Source organism: Bos taurus, chromosome 5, assembly GCF_002263795.3.
Source record: "Bos taurus isolate L1 Dominette 01449 registration number 42190680 breed Hereford chromosome 5, ARS-UCD2.0, whole genome shotgun sequence".
Taxonomy (NCBI): Eukaryota; Metazoa; Chordata; class Mammalia; order Artiodactyla; family Bovidae; genus Bos; species Bos taurus.
Window position 1 is genome coordinate 113,998,604 of NC_037332.1, and position 14,659 is coordinate 114,013,262.

Consider the following 14,659-nt stretch of genomic DNA (forward strand, 5'->3'; position numbering starts at 1 on the left):
TCTTCACCAGCTGAGCTACAGGGAAGCCACAAAACACGCTACACAAGCCTAATTAAGTATGATCCTCCTTGTAGACAATGCATAAAATGAAGCAAAATGCCCCTGGATCGGGAGAGGTCAATTCAGCTGTCTCACAACACCGCTCACAGACAGCATGCCTACAGTTTCACGAGGTTGACCGCACGTCCCATTCAGAAGTCTGACTCATGGTGCCACCTCAGCTTACTGCCCTGCGGGGCTCTGGGCTGTAACAACAAATGACTCCCCAGGAGCCTCAGCGAATGATGCCTCCTTGCCAAGCCTCCGAGGGTAGAACACCTTCCGAGAGACGTAATGATATAACCTGGTGAAGCAGACCGAGGAGGCTCTGGGCCCCATCCCTCGGGACTGGACGGCTCCCATGGTCATCAAAAGTGTGCCCCTCACTTTGGGAGATGCAGCGAATAGTCCAGCCTGGGGCATGGCACGGGGGGTAGTTGTGGTAATAATAGCACCTGGAATCTTCTTCTGGGCAGCCAGGGGAGTCTGTGCCCGTGATTCTGAAGCTGGATTCACAGCAGAGGTGAGGTGGGACAGTCAACACGGAGGCTCCAGGAAAGAGCGGCCTGCATACTATAGGAGTGGGAGCTGGGGGGACCGTTTTCCCGGTCCACCCTGGGAATTCTTAAATCACAGTTCTAGAGGAGCTTCCAGGACCTTCTAGCAATGCCTGCTGTCACACCGTCTGTCTCCTCACTCCAGGTCTACTAGACAAACCCTGGTGGCCCCTCCTGCAGCTCTGATTGAGAGACGACCAAAATGGAGACTGAGAATTAAAAAGAAAAGAGAAATGTCCTCATATCCCTAGAGAAAGCCTGTACCTGATAGCTCTGGTCACCGGTAAATATTGGCCCTCACACGACCCTTGTTATCAGTGGACACGCCTCGGAAAGCCCATCAATTGATGACAACCAAAGTCAGCCAACTCTTGGCCAGTTCACTGAGTGGTCAGGCTTCTAAGGCTAGTGTCAGCCCAGGCTCCACCCCCAGACCCCACAAAGGTGTGCTCCTCAGACTGACACCCCCTAATACTGCCTCTGATCAACACAACCCCGTGAAAGCTCTTCCCCTAGACTCTAGACAAAACCAGAGGGTTTGCTTTGCTCAGCAAGACCCTGCCTGGACAGCAGGGCAGTTCTTCCTGAAGTGAGCAATAAGTTCAGCTGCTTGGCTTCAGGTACTGAGGGGTGGCATCCATTCTTGGACACTGTCACGCACCCAATCAACACATACTGAGTGCCCACGGCTGTCAGGCTCTGTTCCAGGTGCTGGGAAGACAGCGTGGACAAGACAAGCAAAAATGCCTGCCCGCGTGTGCAGAGCGTGTCCAGCGAGGACCGGCTGACAGCACCCAGCAGGCCCTCTGATGAGCACAGGACGTCTGGCTGGTGTGAAGTGCCACGGGAGGAAAAAAGCCAGGGCGGTGTTGGGAGGGGCACAGTCAGGGCTGCTGCTCTGCTCTGGTTTGTGGTCAGGAAGTCCCGCCCGCCCCGCCCCACTCAGCAGACGCTTGCAAGGAGTAGAGTCCTCCAGGCCGAGAGAAGAGCCCGTGCACGGGGGCACTGGGCCTTCGAGGTCAGGGAGGCCAGCATGGGCAGTCGGGGGGATGGTGAGGGTGGAGAGTGAGTGGGGGCGTGGCGGGGGAGCAGCCTCTGGGCCGCTCTAGGAGCCTGGCTTTGCTTCTGCGTGAAGAGGACTCACTGGAGGGCTCTGAGCTGAGAGGGACGAACGTTGACTTAGATTTAAAAGGCTTAACTTGGGACTTCCCTGGTGGTCCAGGGGGTAAGACTCCGGGCTCCCAGTGCAGGGGAGGGAACTGGTCAGGGAACTGGATCCCACATGCCACAGCTAAGAGTCTGCGTGCCACAGTGAAGACTGAAGATCCCACACGCTGCAACCATCACCCAGCACAGCCAGATAAGTAAAGGACTTACTGATGAAAAATAAAATCAAAGGCTTAACTCTGGTGGCCCAGGGGATGTGAGAGCATGGCAGGACAAGGCCCTGAAAGCTGTGCCGGGGACATAACCCCAGCACCCAGGACAGGCCCAGCGCCCAGGACAGGGCCAGCTCCCAGGAGAGGCCCAGCACCCAGGACAGGCCCAGCGCCCAGGACAGGGCCAGCTCCCAGGAGAGGCCCAGCACCCAGGACAGGCCCAGCGCCCAGGACAGGGCCAGCTCCCAGGAGAGGCCCAGCACCCAGGACAGGCCCAGCGCCCAGGACAGGGCCAGCTCCCAGGAGAGGCCCAGCACCCAGGACAGGCCCAGCGCCCAGGACAGGCCCAGCGCCCAGGACAGGCCCAGCTCCCAGGAGAGGCCCAGCTCCCAGGAGAGGCCCAGCACCCAGGACAGGCCCAGCTCCCAGGAGAGGCCCAGCGCCCAGGAGAGGCCCAGCGCCCAGGACAGGCCCAGCACGCAGCAAGTAGTCAGAATGTGTTTATGGAACCTGTGAGGTGGGGGCCTGCCTAGCACTCAGCCTGGAGGGGCCTGGGCCCCAGAGCCCACCCGCAGAGGGGGCACAAAGCCCCTGCTCTCCAGGAGGTCCTCCTCGCCAGACACTGCGGGGCCGGCGGCCCTGAGCAAGTAGCCAGCTTGCAAAGACCCAGGTGCTCCCCAGTCCAGGCTCCGGTGCTGCTGCAGCCCGGGTAACCCCCTCCCCGCCACCAGCTTCCTCGGCAGGACAAGGGGGGCGTGTAGCTGAGGCCTCCACATGGCGCTCCGTCTGCGTGCTGACTCACTGCTCCTGCGTCAGCACACGCTGACCCCCGGGCCTCCGTTTCTGTGCCCTGGGCTGACACCCAGTGTGCCCTCCCCCGCGCACCCCTCTCCTTCCTCCAGCCTCCGTCCCATCAGCCGCCCGCGAGCAGCAGAGCACCTGCCCAGGAGCGCGCTCCCCGGGCACTCACCCACGCAGTCCTTGCGGTTCCAGTGCAGGCGCCTCCCCGGGGGGCAGACGCATTCGTAGCCGCCCTTGGTGTTGACACAGCCCTGGTCGCAGCTGCCATTGTTCATGCTGCACTCGTCCACATCTGGAGGCACAGGCAGGCGTAAGGGCAGGAGTGGGGCTGGACGGGCACCCTCAGGGCCGGCAGGGCAGGACCCACCAGGGTGGGGGGCCGAGAATCCCCTGACCCTGACCCTCGCCTGAGGCTCTCACTGGATGCAGACAGGCGGCTGCGCGTGACACACACGTGAGCTCGCACGTGTGTGCACGCACACACATAGACACACACAGGGCATGTGACACACGTGAGCTCGCACACACGCATGCATACACAGACACACACACAGGGTGCATGGCACACATGTGAGATTGTACATACACACGTGCGCACACACAGAGACACACACAGGGCACGTGACACACATGTGAGCTCGCACACATGTGCATGCACACACACACACAGGACACAGGACACACATGTGAGCTCGCACATGTGTGCACGCACACACACACAGACACACACAGGGCATGTGACACGTGAGCTCACACACACGCATGCACACACAGACACACACAGAGAAACACACACACAGGGCTCATGGCACACATATGAGATCGCACATACACAAGTGCACACATAGAGACACACACGGGGCATGTGACACACGTGAGCTTGCACACACATGCATGCACACACACACAGAAACACACACAGGGCGCATGGCACACACATGAGATTGCACATACACACGTGCACACACACAGAGACACACACAGGGCACGTGATACATATGTGAGCTCGCACACACACTCACGGCCTATGACACACAAGTGAGCTTACACACGTGTGTACACACACACAGGGCTCCAACAGACACCAACACACATCCTCCCCTAGGAACCTCAGTGGTTTGCCGAACTTGGGCAGCTGAGCCCAGACTCGGGGTGGGGCAGAGAGGTGGCACAAAACAGAGCTGTGGGCAGGTTTGGAGGGGCTGGGAGAGCCCAGCACCGGCCCCGGGGTCCTGAGGCCTCATCCCAGCGCAGGACTTTGGACATGCCCTTCCCAGCCCTTTCCCCCTCCCGCACAGGGCCCCGGGGCCCTGGGAAGTCTCCCTGAGGCCCTGCCTTCTTTTGAGCCAAAGCCCTGTGTGTGGAAGCTGGTGCCAGGCTTTTGGGAGTCCCTCCAGAAAACTCTGCAGCTCCCCGCAGCACCAGCTGTGCCTGAGCCCACCCGACCGCCACGGCTGCCCCGCCACGGCTGCCCCGCCATGGGGAAGCGCGGCTACCCCAGGTCACAGGACAGGAGCAGACACGGGATGCGGGGCTGTGCTGGACTCCCCCACCTTCGTGCCCCTATGCCCGTACGTCTGGAACCCTCCCTCTCTCCACATCCCTCCCAGCCTGCTTGAGCCCATAGGGCTCTCACTCCCACGTCCGGAGCTGTGTCCTCACGGGTGCTCTGGCTTCCACTCTCCTAAACACAGGGAGGCAGGAGGGCTCTCCTTATATGAACTTGAACTTACAGGTCACATCCCTGCCTTGACCCTCCAGTGGCTTCTCCCTGTGCTGAGAATAAAGCCTCAAGGCCCCTGGGGGCTGACGAAACCCTGGGTCCTCTCTGTACCATGCACTAACCCTTCCCTCATGGGGCTCTGGCCCCACCAGCTGCCCCTCGGTCCGTCTGTGCTCCCTCTGCCTCAGGGCCTTTGCACATGCCGACCCCTCTGGCCCGTCTCCCTTCATCCTCACTCCAGCACTCCTCCTTTGGAGTCCCCCATTGGCCTGCCCCTCTCTGCTGTCAGCCCCCCCACTGGAGTGAACCGACTGTGCAGTGCTCTGTCCCGCTGTCCTCCCTTCCTGAGTGGGGTTCCCCAGAGGCTGCTGTTTCCAGGCCAGCGCCCCCCGCCTCCCAGCCTCCCGCCTCGCCCTTGGCTGAGCCCCTCTGCCCACCAGGCCCTCCCAGGCCCGTCAAGAGTCCAGGTCGGGGTGAGGGGTGCAGGGTGCGGTGTGGGGGGCCGTGCGGCCGGGCGCGTGCCTCGGGGGGGAGGTGGCCCTGGCGGGCGAGCTGCAGACCTCCGCAGTGGGTGGTCCCGTAGAGCGTGTAGCCGCGGTGGCAGAGACACTGGAAGCTGCCCGGGGAGTTGATGCAGGTGTGGTCGCAGGTCCGCTCAAAGGAGCACTCGTCGATGTCTGTGGGGCCACAGGGAGGAAGGTCCGGGCGCAGCGTTAGGGTGCGGCGGGAGGCATGGCCTCGGCACTCAGAGGGACATCTGTGCACAGCGGTCCCGGGGCTCCGGGCTCAGCGCAGCGCCGACTCGCGGCAAACCTCAGACCTCTCGTCCCGGCCCGATTTTCCATTTTGTCCCCACAAACCTCATGGTCCTGGGTTAGAAGCCACCTCACTCTCTTTTCTGGAGGTGGGGAGGTTAGGAATATTCTGAGTAGAAGGGATTATTCTGAATCCTTGCCAGTCTATTAGCTCACACGCCGGTGTGATTAGGGTAGATATTTAATCCACACCAGCAGGGAACCGACAGGTCTGCCCGAGGGAGAAGCTGAACTGTCACCCCAAGGTGTGTCTAGAGAAACTGGGGAAAACAGCGCAGGTGGAAAGGGGGTGCTGGTGGGGAAGGTGCCACCTGTGAAGAGTAAGAGTAGCCTCGATAGGAGGTGAGGTTTCATTCTGAGCCCCTGGCCGCCGGGGTGAAAAGGGAAAGAGGGAGGGTCACAGAGGGCCTGTTCCTGCAACGGAGGACATGAACCTCGGGTTTACAGGAGGCAAGTCTGTCCTGGCCACAGTTCTGAGGGAGATGGGCCCCGTGGGACAGGTGACGGGGGCCAGACGGCAAGGCAGGCGCTGACCTGCCTCTCCTCTGAACATGCTGCTCACGTGACCCCAGATGTCCTCATGACACATGTGCGTTTGTAATAACACAAGTACAAGCAACAGATCACTGTGGGCGCTCAAGGGAAGATGAGGTTCCTCCCGGGCTGTGGGGATCTGGGAAGATCCCCTGGTGCCTGTGTGGGAAGGGCACTCTGGGCAAAGGTGGGGTACTGAGAATATCCCCTGGTGCCTGTGTGGGAAGGGCACTCCAGGCAAAGGCTGGGGGGGGTGGTGGCAGCACCTGATCGCCAGGGATTGGGTGGGGCTCAGGGGGGCTGGGGTGCCCTTCCCAGGGGCCCTGAGTGCCAAGTAGCCAAGCAGAGAGGCCTAGACCCCTCCCCGCTGGAGCTGGGGACCCAGGGGTTGTGCTGGAGCACGGCTGGGGCCAGAGCTCAGGCTGTGGAGAGATGGCTCTGGACGAGGGTGGAAGAGACTCGGCCGGAGCCCCAAGTGGTCCTGGCATGGCCCGCTGCAGCCCCTCTCATGGAGCAGCGGATGCAATCGAGGCCGCTTCCTCAGCCCTCCTGAGAACACAGCCAAGCACAGAGAAGCAGGGTGCCCGGGAGCCTTGCTCGGGCCTGGACAGAAGCTGGGCTTCCTCTTGTGGCCCGAGAGGAAATTGGGGCCAGGCTGCCCGGCCAGGGATGCGGAGGCTGAGCCCCGGGAGGGCAGGTGATGGGCTCAGGTCATGTGAGCAGTCCCAGGCGGAGCTGGCCTGGACCCGCCCTCACCAGCCTCTGGTCTCGCCTCTCCTGGGGCCCTTAGGGGGCTGGGGGCGCACATCCCGGGCCCCTCAGGGCCCTGTTTGAGCAGCACTGAGAGCGGGAGCCTCAGGTCCAGGGCCGATGCCGCCGAGTGCACCCTTCCCGGAGCCGTCTCCTTCTCGATGGGCTCCCTGTGGTCCCTCAGGCTCCCCCAGCCCCAGGGCCACTTCCTGGGTGGACTGACCTCCCTGGCTCCTCTGGGAGGAAGACGTCATCCTCTAAGCACTTCACTCCTGTCTCCCCTGCCCATCCTCGGGGCTCTCACCTGGGCTGTGATCCTTGACCTCTGCCCACATCTCTCCTCCCGTTACCCCAGATACTAGCAGGTACCCCGGGGGACCTCAAGGAAGGCCTGGTGGGGAGCACCTGCCATTTGTGACACCTTCCACCAGGTGGCATCATCCTGCCTCTGAAGCCACTGAAAGTGGCCTGGGTGCTCGGGGACTGGGGTCAGGCCGAGGCGCTGAGCCCTGCTACCTACTCACTGGACCACCTGCATAGGGGCTGACCCCTCCCCGAGCCTCAGCCACCATCCCTATCAGGGAGGGCTTGGACTGGAGGCTTCTGATGGCTTCTGAGGGCCCCTAGGGTCACAAAGGAGCCCTCACTCAGGGCAGAAAAATTATGATCAGCCCCCAGGCCCAGCCCAGATGGCAGACAAGCCCCAGCCCAGGCTGAGTCCCCTCCTGGGGGCTGGGGTGGCCTGAGAGGGGAGGGGAACCCCACGGGGATGAGGGCGGCTCACCTTGGCACGTTCGCTCGTCGGTCAGCAGCTTGTAGCCCTTCCGACAGCCGCACTCGAAGCTGCCCACGGTGTTCCGGCAGAAGTGGTCGCAGCCTCCGTTGTTGACCAGGCACTCGTTGATGTCTGCGGAGCCGGGTGGGGGGGTGTAGGGGAGGCGAGGAGTGTGGGCTGGGGCCCCCAGGGGCAGGCAGGACCGAGGCCCAGAGCCGCCCTTCCCTAACTGGCCCACTGCCCACCCGGGGGGCTGCTTCGGGTCCCCAGCTGGGCCCAGGAAGGGGGCCTGGCTCACAGCTGCAGGGGGGTGGGCGGAGGGGAGACCCCCTCCCACCGGGGACTTGGTGAGCCTGGCATGTGTGTGCAGGAGGGGGCGGGGAACTCATGTCTGCTGTGCCCAGCCAGACAGCAGGGTCAGTGACGCCCCCCACGCCCCTCCATTCCCGGAGGTAGCAGGCCTGGAGCAGATGGATACTGCCTGAGAGCCGTGACTCCGGCCGAGCTGCCGGACCCCTGGTCTCAGCTCCCCGTCTGTGAGAACAAGGATCAGAAGCGCCCCTACTTGGAAGGACAGCGTGAGGACGAAATGGAATCTCATCCCCAGGGTGCTGGCCCAACCAGCTCTTTAAAAAGTAGGCTTACTGCTCCGGCTTTACAGACAGGGGACCGAGGCTGGGAGGCAACTGGCCCCAGGTGTTGCGGGCGTCCATAGGCTGCTCCCTTCCCAGCCTGCTTCCTCGCCCTTCTCCCTCCCCACGTCTGCCTGTGGTTTGAGCTGTTTCTTCACTCGGCACTTCACGAGCGGTGGCGGCACCCTGGCAGACCCCTCCTGAGCACCCCTAACCTGAACCCATGTTTCAGGAACAAAGCTGCCTAAAGAGGGGCTGACGCCCGGGAGGAAGCAGCAGGACCCTCTGGAGGTCGCGGCGCCTACCAGGTACCACTTTGTGCTGGTGAGCGGGCCAAGCGCTTTCAGGCAAAAAAGTCACTGTGTGACGGTCAAAACAAGCCGGGGCCAGAGTCCCCGCTTCACAGCGGGGAGGTCACGGGTCGTGAGCCCAGCCCCAGCTGACTCCAAAGACAGGTCCCTCCAGTGTGGCTTGCTGGCCCTGCAGCCTCCAGAGGAAGCAGGTGTCAAGCTCAAAGTAAGGGCCTCTCCAGGACAGAGGCTCAGCTTCCACCGCCCCTCTCCTGGCGGGGGCGGTCACAGGACAACCGGGGAGGTTCTGCCTAGAAGCCTCTGGCAGGAGACCGGAGGCGCCTCTTGGCTCTGTGACCCTGGGCAGGGAAAGGTACCTCTCTGGGCCTCAGGTTCCCCATCTGCAAACTGGGCTGCTAGCAGGCACCTCTCAGCATCATTCACTGTGATTGAATGTGCAGAGAGGACCTGCCTCCTTAGGAATGACTCTAATCCCACCCTGGTACCCACCTGGGCCTGTCAGCTGTCATAACAAGGGGCTCTCATGACAGCCAGCCAGGCGGTGGGAGGTGTGTCTGCTGGAGGCCCCGGCTGGTACAGCAGGTTGCTTGGGGGTCATACTGGGGGAGCACTCGTCCCCAGCTCTAGCCCCGGATACAGTGAGGGGGCAATGGCCTTCATTCGGACGTGCCTCTGCCCCCCTCCACCTCCCGCCCCTCGAAGACTCCCCTCCTGCTCCCTGTGGGCACCCAGCCCCGCCCGCCAGCGGCCAGAGGCCCCCTGTCTGGCCGCAGAGGTTCGTGGCCTCCCTTCGGCTGCCTGGCCTGGCTGCCAGGCCCTCCTCTTCTCTGTGCCCCTGGCTCCTGCCTGGACAGCGCCCCCCTCCCCGGAACAATCTCTCCAGTTCACTGCTCTCTTGTCTTGGGACCTCCCCTTGGGAGAGGAGAATTGGCAGATCGGGCTCCCAAGTGCGGCCCCGGGGCCCATCAGGAGGCCTGTGCAGAAGCATTGCCCAGAACGAGGCTCTGGACGAATGAATGAATGGATGAGTGAATGACTGAAAAGTCAGAGGCGGAGGAAAGGGTGGGGTCCTGGCCACCAGGTGCACATTCACTGCCTCCCCCACTGTTTGAGCATCAGTGTATGTGGGGGAAGGGGAGGGGTGAGCTGCAGGAACACACGGTCGGATGACTGCGCCTGTCCCCCTCCGCCCATCCCACCCAGGGGGCACAGCCGGGCACCCCCGTCCCCAACGTGGCAGGGACCGTCTCAGAACAAAAGCCCGGCCCACGCTGCTCCTGCCCAGTAGCATCTCAGGATGAAGGGCCAACCCCTTCCCCCAGATCTGGGCGCACTGGCTGCTCTGGGTCCTGGAACCCCTGGCCTCTGCACAGCAGTCGTGGGCCAGGATTAGAGCCTCCTCCTCCGGCCCCTTCCCTCCCCACCCCCGGTCCAGGCCAGGCCAAGCCTCGCTCTCCTGCCACGCGGGACTTCTCTACCCAGCACCAAGGGGTCTGTGATACATGCTTATCTTGGCGATCTTTAAACGTTAAACTCTGTCTTATTTACTCAGTAGAAAATCCCTGGGCACAAGGAGTCTCGGCTTCATTCACGGTCTGCCCTGCACCTGCACAGGGGAGGAGCCCAGAAACCTGGGGCCTGAGTGAACCAGAGGCTCCGACTCCAGGGCAGCGGAGTGAGGAGGTCTGGCTGAAGGCGAAGGGGCAGCTCTGGTTAAAGGGCCCAGTTGTTTTAAGAGGAATCACAGGAAACACGGTCAGGGGCTCAGACCGGTGGGCCTGGGGCTGTGCGCACAGCTCCCCTCCCCTGTGTGGACGCCCCCTACCCTAGCCCCAAGGTGGGTGAGAACAGATGCCCCACGGCCCGCCGTGGATGGGCAGGGGGCAGCACTCAGCACCCCTGAGTGCTCCTCCGGGGCCACGTGACTGCTGAGGCTCCTGTCCGGTCCAGACAGGTCGGCTCCCAGAGGCGAGCTCCTGGCCTTGTGTCAGGACTGAGCCTGCCCCACCCTCAGGTCCTGGGTTGGCGCTGGGCCTTGCAGGGGTGTGGAGTAGCACGATTCTACCACCTTCTGTCCAGGCTCCAAGGGCAACTGGCCAGGCCTGCTGTGACGCTGCTGGGCAGTGAGGATGGCAGGGTCTGGACAGTGGACCTGGGCCAGGCCTCCTGGCTCCAAGCCCATGTGCAAGGCCTCAGATAGCCTGGCCCACCCACCCGCCCACTGGGAGCACATCTCACTCTAAGTGGGCTGAGCGGGGGCTACAGAAGGGCTTTATTTTCAAATAAATAGGTGCAAGAACTGTTATTTCTGTCAATAATCACTAGGTTCTTCCCGGCAAAGTGGCTGGGGAGGGGAAGTCATACCCCGTCTATTTTTGCAGGCTTCAAAAAAGCCCATCTCGGACTCCTTAAAGTCACTCTAAGCCTCTGCTGTCAATGTTTTTACCCACTGGGTTTTGGACGTTCAAGTTCCTCTCCCCTTCCACGCTGGCCTCCAGGCCTGCCCACTTCCTGGCAGGGTGAGTCAGAGAAAGCTCACTCTTCTCTGGCTTCCGGCAGCCAGCAGACCAGCCCATTCCTGATCCTCCCAACCCGTTTCTGATTTTTTTTCATCCTTAGTCCTTCAGTTGAGACCCCCGCCCCCGACCTTCCCTCCTCCGGGGAGGCGGGTGCACAGTGTTCTTTTTTTGTCTAGTGCTGACAAGAAGACCGTCCTGTCCTGGTCTGAACCCTGTGGCCCACTGCCCCCCAGCCCTGCAAGACTTGCCCGGCTAAGGTGAGTGGCCGCCTGGCTCCCGGGAGGCCACAAGGAACTTCTGCCGGCCCAGGAAGCCCCAAGTAAAGGCACCCCGCTTGTTCAAGCCGGGGTGCAGCCACGTCCTTTGACATCAGAGCCCCACTTAAGCTTGTTGATATTCAGTGGAACCAGGGGCCCCTGAGCCCCACTGTGGAGCGCTGGGCCCGACTCCCTCTTCTTAGCCTCTCTGACCCTCACCGCTGCGGCCGCGTGCACCTGCACCGCCTGCCCCGCCCCAGGCCGGCGAGGGGGCCGGCCCGCGCTCACCTTTGCACGTCTTCCCGTCCGGCTGCAGCGTGAACCCCACGGGGCAGCTGCAGCGCACGCCGGTGGCGGTGTCCTTACACGTCCGGTCGCAGCCTCCGTTGTTCACCGCACATGTCTCTGAGGAGGGAGACAGGAAGACAGGGTCTCAGTCTCCTGGGACAGAAGCCTCCTGCCTTTCCCCACCCGTGGGTGGGGAGGTTTCCTGAGACCGGAGACCTGAGTTCGAATTCTAGTGGTGGGGGACTCTCTGAACCTCAGGCTACCCATCTGTCAAATGGGAGAATGACACCACCCCTGCCTGAGATGACGGCAGATGGGCAAGCTTTGCAAACTGCAGGAGGCTGAGCCCACAGGGTCAATACCACTAGCGGGGGCCAGAGTAGCGATGGGTCCGGCTGGGAGTTAACCGCCCAGGGACACACTCCTAAAAACCCTTGCCTTGCCTGGATTCAGACTCCAAATCCAGACTAGCTGTTACTGGGGTTCCCAAGCTCGTCTCAGCCATGGAGCGGTTTGGGGCCCTGGTTGTGGAGATGCAAGGGGAGGTTCCCAGGGCCCACACACCATCCGTCACCTTGACAAGGCTCTCAGCCCCACATCTGTTCTCACTGAGCGATAAGCCCGAGGTGTCTGGTTTTTGTCCACTTGAAGCTAGTCTAGTGATTTTTGTTTTTTTTTTTCTTTTGCAAATTCAAAGGGGCTGGAGTGGCTGGGGGCATCACGGAGGTCACTGAGCCTGTCGTACGGTGAGAGTGAGCCTCCACAGGCCCGGGGAAGGGGCTGGCACACCCGGGTCCCTGGGGCACACGGAGGGGCCTAGTTCCCGGGACCCTGGGCCTTTCAGTCCAGGTTTCTTCCTGGGCATCTGGTACCCTTTGGTCTTGTGGGAACTGTGCCTGAGTGGGCGTCACTCTCCTCTGTGCGGCTAGGAAGTGAAGTGCTGAGGGCATCTGCTCATATAACCGGAAATCCCCTGCCTGCCTACTGTGGCTCCCCCCGGGGGCCTGGCCCCAGTGGCCTCTTCCCTGAAGTTTCTCCCAACCGGTTTATTCTGTCTGTCCTTCCATGGTGCCTGCATTCCTGCAAGGCATGTTGGCTCTCTGCAGGAGGAGTCTGGGGATGACTGCGTACAGGAGTCCCTGCTGCTAATGCCTTTCCTGTGAACTTCACCTTTTGGGGGTGGGCGGAGCAGGGAGAGGAGAAAACCCAGCTTTCTCCCTGTGTGCATGTGATTCTGCGGGGCGGCGACAGTGGGGGTCATCCTGAACACCCTGAACTCAGGGGCTGCGCCCTGCTGGGGGCCACCAGACCTGCTCCTTGACGCTAAAGTCTACACTGTGAGAGAACGAGCTGTGCCGACTACTGAAAGGCTGGTCTCCTGGCTCTGACCCTCCCCAGCCTTTCGGCGTTGTCTCTACACAGCCCGGCCCCCAGCTGGCTGGGCGCGGCGTCCACCTCCTTGCTGTGGAGTGTGCTGCCCGCTGCCTTGGAGGCCTCCTGTCTGCTCACGGTTCAATGCCAGCTCACAAGGAGCCTCCCGAGGCCCAGATGCAGAAAGGAGGCCCTCGCCCCTCACCCCGCTTTGCTCACGCAGGCTGACCTCAACGTTAGCAGGGGCTGAGCTCTGCGCCGCGTACACCGCCTGGGCCCTCCTGTCTCCCCACCCACCTGCCTCCTGAGGCCAGGGGATGCGGGGCGGCCAGGGGGTGCCTCTGACTCTGTCATTCACTGAGTGACCCAGGTAGGCCAGACCTTGGGGCTCTATCCCAGCACCCACGCCTGGCGAGGGACGGGAGCCTTCTGTCCCCAGGGCCAGGTTGGGGTCAAAGGAAACCCCCCGCTCAACAGCACCCAGCCTGGGGCCCAGCCTGCGGTAGTCGCTTAACAAATGTTAGTTTCCTCTCCTGAGGTTACAGAGGGAAAATCCCGCTTCCTGCTCTCAAACCCAGAGCCCAGGTACCCCCGCCCCCAGTGCCTTTCTTGCCTTCAGAACCCCTCTCTGGAGAGGGCATAGACAGCCTGTTTTCTGGGTGCGGGTGGCCAAGGCCCAGGCCTGGGAGAGGCGGGGGGAATACCGGGAGCAGGGAAGGGGGCAGATGGGAGGCCTCACGCGGTGTCAGTGGGAGGACACCTGGGCGGCTCCATGGTGGTGGAGGTGGGATGCGCCGTGGGCACTGGGGGCTGTGACCCCGAGAAACAGACCCCTCAGTGGTCCCTCTCCTCTAGACCACCGCCCCACTCGGGGCAGCCAGTGCCTTGGGGCTCACGTGGTAAGGCTAAGAGCCGGCATTCACTCTGGGCCTTCTCTGCCGGGCCCTGTGCCGGGTGGGGAGCAGTGAGCAGAGCGAGCAGCCAGCCATCAGCCTGTCCATGCAGGGACCTGCCCCTGCCCCTTTTCTGCTGTGCCCACCCATGTCCTGAGGTTCATGTACACTGCTGAGGGGGAGACATACGGAAAAGCTGACAGCAAGGCACAGCCAGTCCTTTGGGCGATACGGTGGGGGCCGGGGACTGACAGGCTGGCCTGAGCAGGACTGAGAGCTTCATCCCAGGGGGGTTTCCAAGCAGAGGCTACCAGGTGCTCCGAGGGGGGCTCCTGGCCTGGGTCACCCTCAGGGCCCCTGTCTCCAAGCGCCTCGAAGGACAGCCTCACCTCTCTGCGCCCCAAGGCCAGGGGATACTCAGCCTGCCGCCAGGCCACCGCTGCCTCAGACGCAGACACCAGACAGCCCTGTCTCCCCCATGACTACAGGGTCACCCCAGCTGCAAAGGGCAAAAGGCGGCAGCAGGCTCTCTGGCCCAGGGAGCGGCTCTGGGCCAGCAGCACAGGCCGTCTCCTCCAGCTCTCACCCACCTCCCACTGGCTCCCAGGAGCCAGAAGGAGCTGGCATCTGAGGGCGCCTGCCCTGTGGTCACATCTCACCCAGGAGCGCACACAGCCAAGGAGGCTGGAGGCTAGGTGCAGGGGGCAAAGCCAAACCCCAAACCCCAGAGCGCTGTCCCAGAGTCTCGAGACTTCCCGTTGGACCCTTGAGCCCTCTGCTCTCTCCCTGCACTCGCCTCTCCAAGACAGCCACTGGGTCTTTCTAAAAGCCTCTCCTCTCCACCTGGAAGGGCCCCTCCCGGGGCGTCGCCCCGTGCAGCTGGCATCGCACTATCTCATCCTCCAACCTCCAAGGCCTCGCAGAGCCCCAGGAGCGGGGGGGCCTTTTGCAGGTGGAGGAACTAAGGCTCAGAGAAGGTGGGTACCTTTTCTAGGCAGGATTAGGCACATGATTT

At 62.4% G+C, this 14,659-nt stretch overlaps 1 protein-coding gene across 2 annotated transcripts in view; it reads right to left on the reverse strand.

Annotated features, from left to right (window-relative positions):
• SCUBE1 (signal peptide, CUB domain and EGF like domain containing 1) overlaps positions 1 to 14,659 on the reverse strand; it is a 131,006-nt gene that overhangs the window by 26,945 nt on the left and 89,402 nt on the right. For both annotated transcript variants that reach the window (XM_024992818.2, XM_024992819.2), the window contains 4 exons: positions 11,381 to 11,497; positions 7,383 to 7,505; positions 5,060 to 5,176; positions 2,946 to 3,068 (listed from right to left, as the gene is read on the reverse strand). In XM_024992818.2, the coding sequence (XP_024848586.1) occupies positions 2,946 to 3,068; positions 5,060 to 5,176; positions 7,383 to 7,505; positions 11,381 to 11,497 (480 nt within the window). The remainder of the gene's footprint in view (positions 1 to 2,945; positions 3,069 to 5,059; positions 5,177 to 7,382; positions 7,506 to 11,380; positions 11,498 to 14,659) is intronic.